At 42.9% G+C, this 19,199-nt stretch overlaps 1 protein-coding gene across 3 annotated transcripts in view; it reads left to right on the top strand.

The window, feature by feature from the left end:
* GRHL1 (grainyhead like transcription factor 1) overlaps window positions 1-19,199 on the top strand; it is a 65,655-nt gene that overhangs the window by 32,250 nt on the left and 14,206 nt on the right. For 2 of the 3 annotated variants that reach the window (XM_084624774.1, XM_084624773.1), the window contains exons 9-10: window positions 7,927-8,085; window positions 18,328-18,415. In XM_084624774.1, coding sequence (XP_084480900.1) covers window positions 7,927-8,085; window positions 18,328-18,415 — 247 coding nt within the window. The remainder of the gene's footprint in view (window positions 1-7,926; window positions 8,086-18,327; window positions 18,416-19,199) is intronic. The other variant, XM_084624775.1, reaches the window with a different exon arrangement.

Below are 19,199 nucleotides of genomic sequence, written 5' to 3'. Positions count from 1 at the left end.
TTTTAAGCCAAGCTATTTACTTTCTGGGGCCTGACCCATGGGTTTTGAACATTTGGGGCTGACGATCCTGTGCTTTTTAAATGCCATCTCTTTTTAAAGCTGAATCCTGGGAGGTAAGATGAAAATGAAAATGTTTTTGAAAAGTAACAAGCAAATCTTAATCTAGCCAAGAATGTGGAACTGCCCTCAGAAAAATAGGTTGGACAGCTGAAGAGGAATCTTGCTGAACAGGCTAAAGATGCTGAATGACTTCTGTGGTTACATTTTTCTCTCTTCTGAAAATGTTGGGGTGGGGATGTAGCTGGGTTAGTCACTCACCCTTGTGTTTTTTTTTAAGAACTTTGTTCAGGACAGATTTGAATCAAGTGACTGAAAGAAATCAAGTCTCAGAGTAGCAGCCGTGCTAGTCTTTATCCGCAAAAAGAACAGGAGTACATGTGGCACCTTAGAGACTAACAAATTTATTAGAGCATAAGCTTTCGTGGGCTACAGCCCACTTCATCAGATGCATAGAATGGAACATGCAGAAAGAAGATATATATACACACAGATAAGTTGGAAGTTGCCATACAAACTGTGAGAGGCTAATTAGTTAAGATGAGCTATTATCAGCAGGAGAAAAAAACTTTTGTAGTGATAATCAAGATAGCCCATTTAGACAGCTGACAAGAAGGTGTGAGGATACTTAACTTCTAATAAATTTGTTAGTCTCTAAGGTGCCACAAGTACTCCTGTTCCTGGGTTAGTGTTTTTGTTGTGTGGTTGCTGGAGAGTATTTGCTTCAGGTTGGGGGGCTGTCTGTAAGCAAGGACTGGTCTGTCTCCCAAGATCTGTGAAATCAAGTTTACACTTAACTAGAAAAACTGTTCCCAAGAACACCGTTGTAGACTCCATTCAGGTGGGATTTTAAAGCAATCTGTTTGGCATCAGACGACTAGCATATTGCTATGGAAAGGGTGAAACTCTCACACTAGGATTGGACACATCATGTTGAATTAAGCTGAGTTTCTGCATATGGCCAGTTTAGACTGGTTCCTGTTGTATCCAAAAGGGGTAGAGAGAAAAGACTAGGATTTAGGACTCTCTCTCTCTCTCTCCCTCTTCTAGAATGTAGAAGATTGAATAATGATATTTATCCTAGAAATGGATTCAGCCTTTAAAGCCAGACTTAATCAAATTAAGGCTATTTTCAAATGGAACAAAAATCCTTGCTACCTGGTAAATGAATAATTGCAAATTCACATGGAACTAGTGGATTAAATAGGGGATGTGTATACTGAAGTCCATCAATGTTGTACATGTCTAGCATCTAGACAGAAACTTCTAACTTCAGACTACAGTGCTGAGGATGCTCTGCATGGTCAGTCGATTAGAATTTACAAAAACCTCTCTCCCCACCGCCACTTCCAGCAAATGCAAAGAAAGCTGAAAAGAGAGACCTAGAGTTTGAGAATGCCAGTACCTCCCAACCAAAGGAAAATGGCACTAAGGAATCGATGCCTATCTAGTCTAAAGATTTCCCCCCATGTGCTTTGGAGCTTAGAGGTGTAATATTAAATGATATATTTTTGAAAGTTCCAAGGCTCTATTAAACCAGTCGTAATAGCTGTATCTGCACATGTGTTCTGGAGGAAAACAGTCTTTGCTTTTTCTCAAATATTCCTACTTCATTAAAGTGATACAGACACAAGGGACGTACACCAATAAACATTCATTATGGTCAGACAAAGCTATATACATGCAACCCTTAGGAGTCGGTACTAATTAAAAATAACACTTCTGCTTATAAGACAACATTATCCATTATATAAATCCAAAACCAGAGGAAACTCCTCAGTCCTCCACTCGCTCCCTTATACAATGCAAAATGCTCTCAGGTGTTCCAATCCTTCAGTCTTTACTCAGACAAAACATCTGTTCGAAGTCAGAGCTTTCTACCCGAGTACAGGCTACATGAGCAGGACCTAGATCTGCACTGCATCTTATAAATAGCTCAATATTGGCTGTGTTGATATGCCCACACCATCTTGTGGGGGATCAGGGAGGAGTGGGTGGCTTAGAAGCTGGCAAACCATTCTGGTGAATTTACTATAAGTGGTTTACTTTTAAAACTCTTAAAACCTTTTTCCAGCTCTAATGGTATTTAGCTACATATTTGCCTCCTTCAAATCAAAAACCTGAAGCACTGTTGCTTTGGAATATTGCACAAAAGTGTATAGAATCAATTTGACAGGATCATAGGGCTTTAGCTGCTGCTTCCATGCAAAATCCATTCAGTGCACAGCCTAAAATGTCAGGTAGCAGTAGTTCGTTCGTTCTTATAAAATTCTCAAAAGTGGGGCTAGCTGCCATACTACTGCCATAGTGATTCATAGATATTTATTGAAAAATGTGTGAACAGTTCATATGTTTTTAACACTAGATCTTTTCCCAGAGGTTGTGGGCAACCAAAGAGACATTAAGGGACTGACTCTTAAAACTACACTGTTTTGTGTGTTCGATTAGAGTGATAATGCAATACTATGGTAAGGGTGCGTGCCAATAGCTACCTTCGTATCTGGCCATTTGCATGAAACTCTCCTGACTCGACAGTCACGTTGGCTGTGTTTCTTAATTGTGCATGCCATTGTTCATATTAATTGCATGTGCATTTTTGAAAATCAAACTTTAGTAACAATTTTATCAGGGAACCTCAAATCTAGTGCAGATATGCACCTTCTTTCATCATAATTAAGCTACCTTCTCAGTGCTGCAGACAGTATTCTTATAAAAAATCCCTTGGAAACAGGAATAACTTGTATCTCACCTGTAATACTTACTAGATTACCCCCCTTTTTATAATACTTGTAAAACGTGTTGCAACTTATGACAACAATGCTGCATAAAAACACCTTTATTTTTTAAACTGGGTAAGCTGTTTTCAATTTGCAAATTGTAATACCAGTTAAATACCAGCAGGGGTCCCTCACTCACTACTGATATTTAGAATTTTAGTTTATTATAATAAGCAAAACAAACTTGCAGTTAGATATTGGAGCAATATTTTTCAAAGTCTTGGTTAAGGTACTTGCTGTGGCCTCTGGCTCTGAAATCCTTGCTTTCTTTAGAGGATGGGAAGGGATTCCTATCTTTTATTCTTGAATGAGTGTGCCCCTAAATAGGACAACTAGAAAATTCCATTCCTCTGCTACTACTAAGATCTAGGGGCATGGCTACACTTGCAAGTTAGGGAGCATTAAAGTAGCCCTGGGCACCCTAATTCATGATGCGTCCACACTTGCAAGGCACATATAGCGCCTGGACTCCGCGGCTGTAGTGCTCCTGGTAATGCTCCTCAACGAGAAGCGTAACGCTTGATGCGCCCCGGCTGGAGCACTGCTGTGCCAGTGTGGACGCCCTGGTCTATTAATGCTCTCTCATTGGCCTCCAGAAGTGTCCCACAATGCCTGTTCTAGCCACTCTGGTCATCACTTTGAACTCTACTGCCCTGTCCTCAGGTGACCAACCGTCAGAGCCGCCCTTTAAATTCTCTGGGAATTTTGAAAATCCCCTTCCTGTTTGGTCAGCAAGACGTGGAAGCGCTCAGCGAATCTTTCCAGGTGACCATGCCTCCACGCTCCAGATGATCTCCAGTATGGAGCAATGGCGAGGTGCTGGACCTCATCAGTGTTTGGGAGAGGAAGCTGTCCAATCCCACCTGCGCTGCAGCCGTAGGAATTACGATACCTTCGGGCAGATATCAAGGGACATGATGGAAAGGGGCCATGACCGGGACGCACTGCAGTGCAGGGTTAAAGTGACGGAGCTGCAGAATGCTTACCACAAAGCCCGTGAGGCAAACCACTGCTCTGATGCTGCCCCTGCGACCTGCTGTTTCTACAAAGAGCTGGACGCAATACTTGGGGGTGACCCCACCTCCACTCCGAAGACCACCATGGACACTTCAGAGCCCAGTTCAACAAGGCAGGAGGAGGAGGAAAGCAGGAGTGAGGGTGCTGCGGAGGAGGGAGACAGCCTGGTATCCCTAGATGCATGCAGCCAGGAGCTGTTTTCAAGCCAGAAGGAAGGTAGCCAGTCGCAGCGGACGGTGCTTGGGAAAGAACAAACACCAGAGGAGGTGCCTGGAAATTGGCTTTTATTTTGGGAAGGAAGTTGTTCGCTGCGGGCTCTTGGGGTGAGGAGGGTTAGGGCTGCATGCATGCCTAGATGCGGAATAGGGCGTTGATGTGCTCTCTCTCACATTGTGGTAATCTGCCTCAGTGATCTCTTCAAAGGTCTCATGCAGAAGCTGGGCAATCCGCTTGTGCAGGTTCCTTGGCAGAGCTACTGTGCTCCTTGTCCCAGTAAGGCTAACATGTCCACACCGCTGTCTGTGAGGGGCGGGGGGACCATTGCTGCACACGGGCAAGCTGCATACGGGCCATGGCGGAAGCTGCATTGTAGTAGAAGATCCTCCCTTGCTTCCCAGGTCACCCTCAGCAGTAAGATATCTTCCAGGACGAACTCCTGTGGAAAATGTGGGGACAGTATTCAGTATAGGGGCCCCTTGCAGCTGTTGGCTCTCTCCAAGGCACAGAACCCCAGAGGACAGCACAGCCGTGAAACAGTCAGTCCCACTTGCCCATCTGCTTACTCAGCATTTTGGGGCCCCTGTGGGTTATGTGCGCTTGCTTTGGGACGTGCAATTTCTGCTATTGTGTAGACTGTCTTTAAGTACCACCGAATCATTGCTCTGTCTGGTGTGAACAATGCTGCCTCTGTTAAGTGTTGCATTTTGGCTTTACAGATGCAACCTTGAGATCTCAGCCGTCCGTGTTATCACTGGCCAAAAGACTCCAAAGAATTAGGAAGCGGCCACATAGAAGCAAAGAGGACATGCTGCATGACTAATGCAGCAGTCCCTTAATGAAAATCAAAAAGCACAGGAGTGGCGGGAGAGTGAAAGGAGGGTCCGCCAGCAGAATGTGGATTGCCGGCACCAAACCACAGAGCGGCTGCTAAGCATTATGGAGTGCCAAGCCGACGCTCTACAGGCGAAGCACTTCCATGCTTCTCCCCTCCCCCACTGCAGCCCTTGTCCCAAAACTCTTTCCCTTGTGCCCCCATGTCACCTCCAATCCACTTTCCCCAACATCCAGGTTCTTATCGCCACCAGCTGCATCCAACACCTGTAGCTTCACCACCCAGCCCTGCAAACTACGACCCTTACCCACTGCACTCAACCCCCATCTCATGCATTTAGCCAGCCAGAAGTGCAGCACTCGTTGCAGGAAGGCTGAGTATGATAACAGGACATATGCAAATCTGTGATTGTACTGTTCCCCACCTAACCGCACCCCCTTGCCCTTTCTGTTTCCCAAGCGTTTGTTTCTTTTTAATAAATGGATTTTTTGGCTTTGAAAACATTCTTTATTATTGCATTAAGTAAAAGATACCTTAGCCCAGGAAAGCAACAGGCACTGCAAGTCAGTGTAGCAAACAGATTTCTTCTAACATTGGAACCATTGCACTTCACTCCCATGCAGGGCAGCAAACATTACTGGTGGCTTTCAGCCTCAGATTACTCCTTCAAGGCATTTCTAATCCTTGCAGCCACATGCTGGGACCCTCTAATTGCCCTGCTCTCTGGCTGTTCAAATCCAGCCTCCAGATTTGGTACCTCTGAGGTCCATGCCTGAGTGAATCTTTCCACCCTTCCCTTAATAAATGTTATGGAGGGTACAGCATGCAGATATAACCTTGCGGATGTTGTCATCAGCCAGGTCTAGCTTCCCATACAGACAGCACCAGCAGCCCTTTAAATGGCCAAAAGCGCACTCCACAGTCATTCTGCACCGACTCAGCCTGTTGAACCGCTCGTTGCTGCTGTCAAGGCTTCCTGTGTAGGGTTTTGTGAGTCACGGCATTAAAGGGTAAGTGGGGTCTCGAAGGATCACAATGGGTATTTTGACTTTTTCTATGGTGATCTTCTGATCTGGGAAGAAAGTCCTGGCTTGCAGCTTTCTGAACAGGCCTGTGTTCCGAAAGATGCATGTATCATGGACCTTTCCAGACCAGCCTGCGTTAATGTCAATGAAACGCCCAGGGTGATCCACAAGCGCCTGGAGAACCATAGAGAGAGACCCCTTCCAATTAACGTACTCAGAGGCTACGTGGTCCGGTGCCAGAATGTGCGTGCCATCTATTGCCTCTCTGCAGTTAGGAAAACCCATTTGTGCAAAGCCAGCCACAATATTGTGCATGTTACCCAGAGTCATGGTTCTTCTGAGCAGGATGCGATTAATGGCCCTGCAAACTTGCATCAACACGATTCCAACGGTCGACTTTCCCACTCCAAACTGGTTTGTGACTGATCAGTAGCTGTCTGGAGTTGCCAGTTTCTAGATTGCAATAGCCACCAGCTTCTCTGCCAGTAGGGCAGCTCTCAATCTCGTGTCCTTCCGCCGCAGGGTGGGGGCGAGCTCAGCACACCGTCCCATGAAAGTAGCTTTTCTCATCTGAAAGTTCTGCAGCCACTGCTCATCATCCCAGACTTGCATGACGATGTGATCCCACTACTCAGTGTTTGTTTCCCGAGCCCAAAAGCAGCGATCCACTGCGGTGAATGTCCATGAATGCTACAAGCCATCTCGTGTCATGTGCATTATGCAAGTCGACATCATCACTGGACTCCTCACTGTCAGTTTGTAGCTTAAGAAGTAACTCGACTGCCATTTGTGACGTGCTGGCGAGACCCATCAGCATATTCCTCAGCAGTTCGGGCTCCATTCCCGCAGACTGAAAGGGAAGACAGAGCGCACAGTACAAAAAATTTTGAAAGATGGCACCAAATGTGGACGGAAGCACAGGGATTGCTGGAATGCGAAGCGATGCATCACGGGGCATTGGGACAGGACCCAAAATGCCCCTCACCCCCCACGCTCTTCCCACAAGCCCCAGCCACAGAATGGGAAGAGGTGCTCTGTGGGTTAGCTGTCCATAATGCACCGCTCCCAGTGCTGCTGCAAATGTGGCCATGCCAGTGTGCTTGCAGCTGCCAGTGTGAACACACTGCAGTGCTTTCCCTACTACGCTCTCTGAGGGCGGGTTTAACTCACAGCACTCTACATCTGCAACTGTACCCATGCCCTTGCATTATGAAACTCAAATTATTTAAAAAAAATTACTTTTCCCATTAACATTTTCATTTAGTTTGAATAATGAAAAAGGATTCATATTCCACTTCCTTTTTCTGAGCACTAGCAGGATGTTGTGAACACTGCTAGGAAGTGTTCAAGACCCTGATCCCGTAAAGATTTAGGCTCGTGCTTACCTTTAAGACCCATAAGTAATCTCACTGCAGTCAATGGGAGTGCTTGTATGTTAAGTATGTCCTTAGGTCTTTGCTGGATTGGAACCCGTATTAAATAACTCTATTTAAAAACTGATCAGTCTCAAGAGTAGAATTTGATCATGGAGCTAATATGGTTTTGCTACTATCCAAACTGATTTCAGTTGTGCTTGCTGCAAGCATGTCTGACCCCGGTTTTAAGTAAGGTTTTTAAACACTGTTCTTTTGGCCAGTGAAAATGGGGCCTGAAAGGATTTCTTCCCCTAAAAAGGGGTTACAATAGGCAAAATATTTCTTGGGGCATAAAAATCTTCAGAAGTTAACTAGAGTCTGCATGAGATTTGATATTTGTTGCTGTAATCCACACTAGGAGGATGGGTCTTTGTAATCCCATTAGTAGCTGATCCACTGATTCATGCGAGCAGTCATTTAGCTTATGTGGTAGAAACTCACCGCTTTAGTTCTGAAGGTCTTGGATTCAAATCCTACAGTAAACCCAAGTGGAGTCGTTACACTGTGACTCAGTATGGCTGGCTGAAGCAAACACTAAGAATGTATGTATTGCTGCTGATGGAAGCTTTTTTCTTCTTTTACAGGTTTTTATTTCTGTAAACTGCCTCAGCACAGATTTCTCCTCTCAGAAAGGAGTTAAAGGGCTGCCCTTGAACATTCAGATTGACACCTACAGCTACAATAACAGGAGTAACAAACCCATCCACAGGGCCTACTGCCAGATTAAAGTCTTCTGTGACAAGGTAAGTTCAGGCCAGTTTGGAAATGAGGGCTTGGGGAAGGCTGTCCCTCCAGCTCTGTTTAGTGTAAATGACCTTTTCCTTTATGATTCTAACACATGCTATTTTAGATAATCTCTGAAAACTCCGTATGTGTTTGACGTTTGTAAGGGGGAAAAAACTGGTTCAGAGATGCTGAAGTGACCTCAGACAAATGTGCTGCCTTCAGAATGCTGGAGTGTTGCAAAACATTTTTAGGCACAATCAGTGTTGACTTTGGGAATGGTCATTGGGAGATGATACTGAATGTCACAGTTGCCAACGGCAAATAACTCTATATACTTGGTTTTCAGTTCAAACTTGAAATTCTGTTGAGGCAGGGAACAAACAAGTCTATTTTTTACCAAAATCGCTAAATATGGAATTTTCTATTTCTTTGTGTGCTTTCTTAGTGTGCTCATTATAAAAATATCTGAGAACCTCACCAGTAATGTGTGTGGCTTTCCTACTGCCCTGGTGAGATAGGGAAGTATCACTAATACCATTTTATAGTTGGGGAAACTGAGGCCAAAATTTTCAAGTCTCCACTAGTTTTGAATGCCTCAGTTATGAGCGCTCTGCTTGGCGCTTATGGTTTGGTTTTTCTCCACAGGTGTAGAGCACCTAAAGCTGTGAGTGCAGCATTGTAGGAGGTGGAAGTTTTAAAAACTTGACCACATTTTCACAAATGACAATTTTTCATGGCTTACAACTCATCCAAATCTGGGCAGACTTTCCCAGGAACAGCAAAAAGCACACCTATGAGCCCAGGGCTTCTTCCAACCAAATTCTGAACTCTCAACCCCAAAGTGCAGGCTACCATTAAAAATTGCCTAACACTGCATGTTTAATCTTAATATTTCTGTCACTATCACTCCAGTTATAATGCATGGATGGACACTTACCCAGCCTTATTCTGCCCCATCACAGGGGCTATACTGTAAGCAGGGCCAGAATAGTGTCTTTGGCACTTGTGAAAATTTTCTCCGAAGTGACTTGACTCCCAAATCCCACAGACTTTTTCCTAAACACATAAGTTATTTGAAAATGGGAATTAGGCACTTATGAAAATTTTACCTTTAGTTCTTCCTGAGGGTTTCTTTTGCTCACTATTTACTCAATAATTTTTAAAAAATAGGTTTGTCTCTTTGAGCTCTTCTGATGAAAAGTGGTATATAAAAGGTCTTCGCAATTTAATGTATTTATCCCTCCACAACACCCCTGTGAGGAAATGAAGTGCTGTTATCCTCATTTTGCTCCGCACACTAAGCCGGGGACTGCGGGACCTGGTTTTGTGACTCAGGTCTGTCGTTTGGCCTGTTTCCAAACTGAACAGGGCTTGGACCAGAGTGACAGCAGGACTTGGGCTCTGACCAACCCCCATAGCAGGTCCTGAGTGCTTGTGGACTCAAGTCCAAACTATTTTATGTGTAAATGGAAGGGAGTGTTTGGCTCAAACCTGAGTCAGAGCCTGGGCTTAGTGTGCAGTATAGATATACCTAGGGAGGCTAAGTGACACAAACTAAGAGTCTGTGGTGGAGAAGAGAATTGAACCCAGGCTAGTGCCCTAACCCCTGGACTACCTTTCCTCAGTCAGTTACAAGCTAAAATAACAGACTTCCAAACTCCCTCGCTTTTAATAAACCAGTTGTTAATTTGGCAAATCCACACTCCGCTCATTGCTTCAGAGGAAAATGTTTTAGTCTGCATCATAAATTTCAGCAGATCTAGTTAGTTACCCCGTTTATATAATTTTTCACTTTAGATTTTGTCTTCTCTCTTTGCATGACTCCTCCCCTATACCTCATACATTTGACCTGCATTGTAAAATATATATTTCAGATTTAATCTGTGGGCATCTCTTTGCACCCAAAAAATATTGTCAAGTTGAGGATGTAATTTCTTAGCATGATTGTTGCACATAGACAGTCCCTCACCCAGATTCTGAAGTGGACTTACATAGGGAACACATCTCTGTCAATACAGATCACTCAAATATTGGCTCAAGCTCTGTTTAAATAGTATAAAAATAGACTTGACCGGTCACCTCTATTAGTTGTGTGTCCCAACCTGCAGCAGTGCCTCCATCTGACTGCAGAGGATGACTCATTAGTCACCTTCTCTCCTCCTAAGAACTATTTGTCAACAGTGGCCAAGGCTTGAAACTTAAGTGTTCCATCTATTTATCTTAGGTACTTAAGTGATCACCATTACCATAGTAACTGAATGCCTCACAATCTTTAATGTGAGAGACAATGTGAGTGAGGTAATGTCTCACCAACAGAAATTGGTCCAATAAAAGATAAGTTTCTGAGCCTACACAGAGCTACTCTTCAGGTCTGGGAAACTAATGTAACCCCCACACCTCCTGGGTGTAGTGTTCTGTCCCATCAAGTGGCATTGAGACCACTTAGAGAGAGTTAAATGAGTCTGCTCTACAGCCTTAGCTAAGAGGCAGCTGGCTTTTAGCTCATGTAGTAGAGGCTCATGCACGAAGCTCCAGAAGTCCCCGGTTCGATCCTGCCTGCCAATGACCGGGTTCTGTCGGCATTACACTAACTCTTAGTGATACAAGAGAGCCTGTGGTGGAGCAGGAAGTTGAACCTGGGTCTCACAGGGTGGTGTTCTAAACACTGGGCCATGATTTTTGTATTCAGTGAGGGGTGCTGTTGGAATATTGGGAGGGTTCATGGGTGGAAGGGGAATCGGAGGGGATTCATAGATATTAAGGTCAGAAGGGACCATTATGATCATCTAGTCTGACCTCCTGCACAATGCAGGCCACCGAATCTCACCAACCCACTCCTGCAATAAACCTCTCACCTATGTCTGAGCTATTGAAGTCCTCAAATCATGGTTTAAAGACTTCAAGGTGCAGAGACTCCTCCAGCAAGTGACCCATGCCTCATGCTGCAAAGGAAGGCAAAAAACCCCCAGAGCCTCTTCGAATCTGCCCTGGAGGAAAATTCCTTCCCGACCCCAAATATGGCGATCAGCTGAACCCTGAGCATGCAGGCAAGGTTCACCAGCCAGATACCCAGGAAAGAATTCTCTGTATTAACTCAGATCCCACCCCATCTAGCATTCTATCACAGGCCATTGGGCCTATTTACCGTGAATAGTTAAAGATCAATTAATTGCCAAAATCATGTTATCCCATCATACCTTTTCCTCCATACACTTATCAAGTTTAATCTTGAAGACAGACAGGTCTTTTGCCCCCGCTGCTTCCCTTGGAAGGCTGTTCCAGAACTTCACTCCTCTGATGGTTAGAAATCTTTGTCTAATTTCAAGTCTAAACTTCCTGATGGCCAGTTTATATCCATTTGTTCTTGTGTCCACATTGATACTGAGCTTAAATAATTCCTCTCCCTCTCTGGTATTTATCCCTCTGATATATTTATAGAGAGCAATCATATCTTCCCTCAGCCTTCTTTTGGTTAGGCTAAACAAGACAAGCTCCTTGAGTCTCCTTTCATAAGACAGGTTTTCCATTCCTCGGATCATCCTCGTAGCCCTTCTCTGAACCTGTTCCAGTTTGAATTCATCCTTCTTAAACATGGGAGACCAGAACTGCACACAGTATTCCAGGTGAGGTCTCATCAGTGCCTTGTATAATGGTACTAACACCTTCTTATCTCTACTGGAAATACCTCGCCTGATGCATCCCAAGACCGCATTAGCTTTTTTCACGGCAATATCATATTGGCGGCTCATAGTTATCCTGTGGTCAACCAATACTCCAAGGCCCTTCTCCTCTGTTACTTCTAATTGATGCGTCCCCAGCTTATAACTAAAATTCTTGTTATTAATCCCTAAATGCATGACCTTACACTTCTCATGATTAAATTTCATCCTATTACTATTACTCCAGTTTACAAGGTCATCCAGATCCTCCTGTAGGATATCCCTGTCCTTCTCTAAATTGGCAATACCTCCCAGCTTTGTATCATCCGCAGACTTTATTAGCATACTCCCACTTTTTGTGCCGAGGTCAGTAATAAAAAGATTAAATAAGATTGGTCCCAAAACCGATCCCTGAGGAACTCCACTGGTAACATCCCTCCAGCCTGACAGTTCACCTTTCAGTAGGACCCGCTGTAGTCTCCCTGTTAATCAATTCCTTATACACCTTTCAATTTTCATATTGATCCCCATCTTTTCCAATTTAACTAATAATTCCCCATGTGGCACCGTATCAAATGCCTTACTGAAATCTAGGTAAATTAGATCCACTGCGTTTCCTTTGTCTAAAAAATCTGTTACTTTCTCAAAGAAGATCAGGTTGGTTTGGCACGATCTACCTTTTGTAAAACCATGTTGTATTTTGTCCCATTTACCATTGACCTCAATGTCCTTAACTACTTTCTCCTTCAAAATTTTTTCCGAGACCTTGCATACTACAGATGTCAAACTAACAGGCCTGTTGTTACCCAGATCACTTTTTTTTTTTTTCCTTTCTTAAAACTAGGAACTATGTTAGCAATTCTCCAGTTATACGGTACAACCCCCGAGTTTACAGATTCATTAAAAATTCTTGCTAATGGGTTTGCAATTTCATGTGCCAATTCCTTTAATATTTTTGGATGAAGATTATCTGAGCCCCCTGATTTAGTCCCATTAAGCTGTTCGAGTTTCGCTTCTACCTCAGATATGGTAATATCTACCTCCATATCCTCATTCTCATTTGTCATGCTACCATTATACCTAAGATCCTCATTAGCCTCATTAAAGACTGAGGCAAAGTATTTGTTTAGATACTGGGCCATGCCTAGAATTTCTTTAACCTCCACGCCATCCTCAGTGTTTAGCAGTCCCACTAGGTGAGAGAGCGAGAAGAGATGTTCATGAAATGCGAAATCTTCTCTAAAGACCTGCTTCCCAGATCCCCTCACTTAATCTGCTTAATGAGTCAGCCAATGAAAGATGTGCCTGTATTTTGTTGCACATGGGTGAACCCCATTAACATCACCAGGGCTCTGCATAGGCACCCAGGTCTGCCTGTGTGCAGCAAGTTGCAGGATCAGGGCCTACAATTCTGTCTGCAGGGGTGTGGGGGTTAGGTGCTTACTAGGTCTGTATATTACAGAATAAGGAAGAACCCTTTCCTTCTATCCCGATACATATCCTTTAGCCCTAGCTTACTTCAATTCAAGGAGGATATTTACAGTGGAATTTACCTGCAGCAAAACTTCACTGTGAAATGAACCCCCCCATGCAGTTGCATTGCCTTGCCAAATGTTCAAACTGGGATTTCAGCTAGAGGGAAGCTTTTCCATGGAGATTGGATCTGTATATTCCACTGTAATAAACATCTGTTTGGAAGTCCAGGCATTATAGAATAGTAGTGACCCACTGCACAATGTACAGATGAAGTGAGCTGTCCATAAACTTCAGAAGGACTGGGAGCACTGGCCTTTGGCCTTGCAACATGCATATGTCATATGCATTATTACTGTATGCTCTTGTCTTGTTACTTACTTGCTAGACGCTTATCTCATTATTTAATTCATATTTAATGAGACTTCACACAGTAAGGACATGCCATGTACACCATGCCAGGTTGTTATATTATCACTGAATTGAGAAAAATCATTCTACTCAGACTGCCAGAAAAAAAAACTCCAGGCAGTTGCTGGCTGTGTACAAGAATTGCTAATAATAAAGAGACAGCAGATTTTATAATTCACTTTGAGCAAATAGATTATTTGCTGAAAAATGCACTTTTGCTTGACTCCAAATTATTTGCAAATTTGACACACACAGTTTCAGCCATTCACAGAATGGCCAGAGGAGGTGTTGGTGCTGCTGCCCTCTGTTTTTAAGCTTTGGCCCAGTGATTAGAGTATGCACCTGGAATATGGTAGGCATAGGTTCAAATCTCTGCTCAGGAACAAACCTGAAATTTTCATTTCACTGAAAATTCTGAACAATTTCAGATGCAGTTCAACCTGAACTAAACTCTTTTTTTTATTTTATTTTATTTCTAGAGCAGCCACCACCCTGAATAATCAGGTTTCAGAGTAGCAGCTGTGTTAGTCTGTATTCGCAAAAAGAAAAGGAGTACTTGTGGCACCTTAGAGACTAACCAATTTATTTGAGCATAAGCTTTCGTGAGCTACAGCTCACTTCAATGGATGCATTCAGCTGTAGCTCACGAAAGCTTATGCTCAGATAAATTTGTTAGTCTCTAAGGTGCCATAAGTACTCCTTTACTTTTTCCTGAATAATCAGTTACTCGCACAGCTCTGCTTATAATGGTGCTGTTAGTGGCTCTAGGGTTGAGGATCCTGTTACGCTTCCTCTACCTGTTTGTTAAATTATGAGCTCTTCAGAACAGAGTCTGGCTTGTACAGGGTTAAGCACATTGTTGGTGCTTAACAAATAAACCCAATTTTTCATGAGGTAACAATTCTCAAAAAGAAATTTGACTATCATTGTCTCAACTGGTTCTGGTCTCCCAGTTTGAATTTATCCTTCTTAAACATGGAACAGGTACAGAGAAGGGCTACAAGGATGATCCGAGGAATGGAAAACCTATTTTATGAAAGGAGACTCAAGGAGCTTGGCTTGTTTAGCCTAACCAAAAGAAGGCTGAGGGAAGATATGATTGCCCTCTATAAATATATCAGAGGGATAAATACCAGAGAGGGAGAGGAATTATTTAAGCTCAGTATCAATGTGGACACAAGAACAAATGGATATAAACTGGCCCAGGAGTGAAATTATAATCTTAAGGATTTAAAAACAAACAAACAAAAAGCTACCCCACAAACCAGAAGTTTTAATAGGGAACTGAACCCTTAAACTCCAGGACATAATCCACCCTCTAACTGATGGGATTGGGAAGAGGCTCTCCACGTTGATTAACTCTTGCTTCATACAGGGTTTTCCTGAGGCTTTTTCTGAAGCATCTGGTCTTGGCTGTCAGTGACAGATAGAATATGGACTGGATGGACGACTGGTCTGATCCAATCTGGAGATTCCTATGTTCCAAAGCTTAATAAGTGGAATTTGGTTGTATATGGAATTTGAGAGGCTGTTAATGTGCTCCTGTGACTCAGAACCAGCATCGCTTTTTAAAAACCAAGTTCCATGCAGCTGTATGGTTGTGGGTGTGTAACAAAAGAGGATTTCCTCAAATACATATTGGAAATATACACGTACATGTCTTAAAAATGTACAATAGAGAAATTGCAATTCTGAAATATTACATATGAATAACAGTAAGTACTTGACTTAACCCTGTGTGAACAAGAAAATATAGGGCTGAGGCAAAATTTGAACTGACCCATCTGGCCCTCACTGACTCTCGACTGCTGTTACATTCCAACACTTCTGCTCTGTTAATGTTGCAGGCTGTTGTTGTGCCCCTTCAGTCTTGAAGTTAGAGTGGGTTGTGTTAATGGTGGCAGCCTTGGTATTTTTTATTTTTTTTTAATTCCATCCCATTTTTTAGGGGACAAAGACAGGCCATTAACATAAGGAAAAATTATTCATGATAGAATATATCCATGCTGCTTGCTTTCACAGCACCAAAACATTGGGTGCCTTATAGAACAAAGATGTTGGTCGCTGCCTTGAAGTCCTGCAAGTCTAATATTGGGTCATCTTTTTCCTCTTTGAACTAATTTATTTCTGGAGCTGGCTGGCCTCCCCTCCTCTATTTCTAATTTCGTGTCTCCTCCTCTTTCCCCTTGTGGTGTCGGCTCTGCCAGTTCCTCCTCTGCCCCCCGCCCCCATCATCTCTGGTGAGGTTGACCTTTGCTCTTGCCACCCTCGCCAAAAGTCATTCTGCCTTTCTGATTCCACATCCCATCTTTATTAAGGAACATGTACTGGCCCCACTCACTGAGGCATCTGGGGACCTTGCTTTAATAAAATAACATTTATTCTAGCTTGGCAGAACTCACTGCTTGTTAATCAAAAAGCCCACTACCAGTTACAAAGGTTGATCATAAGCTTCACTAAACAACAGATAAGTCTTGTAAACCACAGCTCAAATACCATCTTTCCTGGGCTACTGACCAGTTCTCCATCCTGGGGCTTAATGTCACCACCCCCTTGAGTTTACTTAGAATGACACTAGAATACTTGGTACCTGTGTATAGCTTTATATCTTCAAAGTGCCATGCAACCATTAATGAATCCCATATCTCCCCTATGAGGTAGGTAAATATCTCCATTTGCTGGGGGGGGATACTGAGATATAAAGAAGTTGGGTGATTTAGCCCAGGTCAGAGAGAGCTGGTGGCAATGCCAGGATTAGAACTCGAACGTTTGTGTTCTAATCACTAGACAATACTGCCTCATGTAACAGCCTCGTTATAGATGTGTTGAGTTGTCCAAACACCGTTATTAACCTACATTATGTTGTATAATTGTTTCTTAATTTATCAGATGTCTAGCAGTGTGATTTTTTTGTTTCTTTTTGTTAAAGTGATTCCTTGCTGTTGAGCCCAAAAACCCTTTGCTGGTTCTGCTACAGTGGCTTAGCCCAGCAGATGAAGTTATGCTATTGGTTGTCAGTACTGCAAGAGAATCGACTTTGAATCACTGAACACTTTGAATTCTGGCCTGAAATCCAGTCATTTGGAAGTGACTCTTCTTGCTTAGCCTGTACATTTTCTCTTGCTTAGCCTGTATGTTTTCTTACACAATTTTTTGTGGGTGAGAATAACAGGAGGATTCTAGGTGACTACTTCTGGCTGTCATCGGAGTTGCTTTAACACTGTGTGAAGCTTATAGTTGCCTATTATTATTATTATTTATTTGAGAGGTTTTTCCTGATCAGATTGTCAAATTTCATTGTGTTGGGGGAGAATTCAGTGTGCAAGGACCTCCATTTTTACTTTTGTATTGAAAATTGGCAAATGGTTCAGAAATGCAACTACTTTAACTGCAGAAACTACATTTCTGCTGTGTTTGGTGTGACGTGTCCTTTCCCCAAGCGTTGTTTACAAGCCAATCTGAGTTTTCCTTTTACAAAGCAAATCACCAAATCTTCCTCCACACCTCACAATTTTCCACTGCATCCTATGTTCTGGGCAGGCAATGGACTTAGGTGTTTGGCACATGCAGATGAGCATAGGGATGCTGCCACTTTGGCTAGCCAATCCTTTGGTTATGATTGTTCTGAATCCGAAGTTAATAGTCCGGCCTATATATGGCTTACTCTTAGGTTTTAGCTAATTTAAGGAGACTCCATCACTGTTTCACTTTGAATTAATGCAATAGAACCAGTAGCAGCACCACCTACCCACTCTGTGACAGGTCCCCACTGGGACTGGGGCCTTGTTGTGCTAGGTCCTGTACAAAATACATTTAAAAACTCCTGCCTCACAGAGCTTACAGTTTAAATAGACAAGACAGATGAAATTTGGGAGAAAGTGAAGAGTTGTTATCCCTGTTTCACAGAACTGAGACAGACTAAGTGACTTGCCCCAAGATCACACAAGAATTTTCTGGCAGAGTTTGGAAACAAATTCAAATCTCATTGGGTCCTGGCAGAGCCTTAGACCATCCCTACTTCCTGAGGTATCTACATGCTTATACGTCATAGAAAACTTGACTAGCTGTTGAGGTTTTTTTTTGGTCACATTCTTTTTGGAGGGACAGGGAATTCTGTAAATGTGAGGTAGGTTCTGCTTCCATCTATTCTGTATTAGGTGTTTGTTGATCCCATAGAAGCTAGCACTGTTCTGAGGGATGAAAAGTGATGCTTGTATTATTTTAGTGCTGTGAAAGATGGCACAGTTGCTGCTGACCAAGACTCTTCAACATGCTAGTATGTCTTGTTCCATCCTTGTAAAACTCTAGGGGTTCTGGATTTAGCTTGATTATAGCATCAGGAATATTTTTGATCAGAGAAAAATTCAATGATCGCTGTTTTATATCTTAGACACTGCTATTCTCTTAAGTGTATGGAAAAGCTGAAGTAACTGTGTGGTAACTTGCCATTTTACCACAGTCCCAAACTTAAAACAAATTCAAGTGATTGTCATACTTCCATTAAATTTTGATTTGATGACAGTGCTTCGGAATAAGTACTGGACAGATTTCAAAAGAGGTATTTTCTGGCTGACCTGATGAAGTGGTTAATGTGAGACTGACCGCCACGTGTTCTCTCTGTAAAGATCAATGTCCTTGAACTGAGGGTATTACAAACAAACAACTGAGAGACTATTTTTTTCTTTCTCCCTTCTTCCCCAATCTGTCATCTGACAGGGAGCAGAAAGGAAGATCAGGGATGAAGAACGAAAACAAAGCAAAAGAAAAGGCAAGTGCACTGACCCCAGCTCCCAATTGAATGCCTGTAAGTAGAAATTATTCCGCCAAGTGTTTAAATCGTAGGCCTCATGTCACTTACAGACTAGTTTTGTTTTCAGTACAATGGAATTTTCCTAGAAAGGAGTCATTGCTTGCCTTTTTTTCCTCCCATAAAATAGCTTCACTTGAATCCACTGTATATGGGATTGTGAACTGTATTTTTGCAATGCACAGGATAAGTTAGGAACTTCAATTCTTCTTCACTCGAAAAGAAACTATATGCTCACTGAGTGGGCTCCACTGTACATCCAATCACTTTATGGCTTTTAGGAGCCAGAGAGTAGAGGGAGAAGGCAGTGCTATTTGGACCAGCATGAAATCACACTTGGCACTTGCAATCAAAGATGAAAAGTGTTGTGCAAGGCACTTTACAAAGTTGGGTAAACATTATTATCCCTGTTTCTACAGATGGGAAACTGAATGTTAAGGGCTTAGTTTTGAGAACTGGTGGAGCACCTGCAACTCCAAATGAAGTCAGTAGGAGCTGGAAATACCCAGAACCTCTGCAAATCAGGCTTAAGGGATTTACCCAAGGCTATGCAGCAAGTCACTGGCAGAGTCTGCAATACAAACCCAGATCTCCTGATTCCCAGCCTTGTACTTGACCCATTAGAGCTGAGCTGCCCCTTTTTAGTTAATACTCTAGTTAGGCATTGTTTCTACGCATGTAAAAGTAAGCCCGAGGGGCTTGATGCTGGAATGAGCAAAAGGTTTTCTAGCTATATCCTTCCAAATTTGTTTGCTTTTCATTCTTAATTCTCTCCTGCAGA

The sequence above is a fragment of the Lepidochelys olivacea genome (genome assembly GCF_965140295.1).
Source record: "Lepidochelys olivacea isolate rLepOli2 genome assembly, chromosome: 3".
Taxonomy (NCBI): domain Eukaryota; kingdom Metazoa; phylum Chordata; order Testudines; family Cheloniidae; genus Lepidochelys; species Lepidochelys olivacea.
Note: the sequence above shows the minus strand (reverse complement) of the source record. Positions and strands in the feature narration are given on the sequence as shown.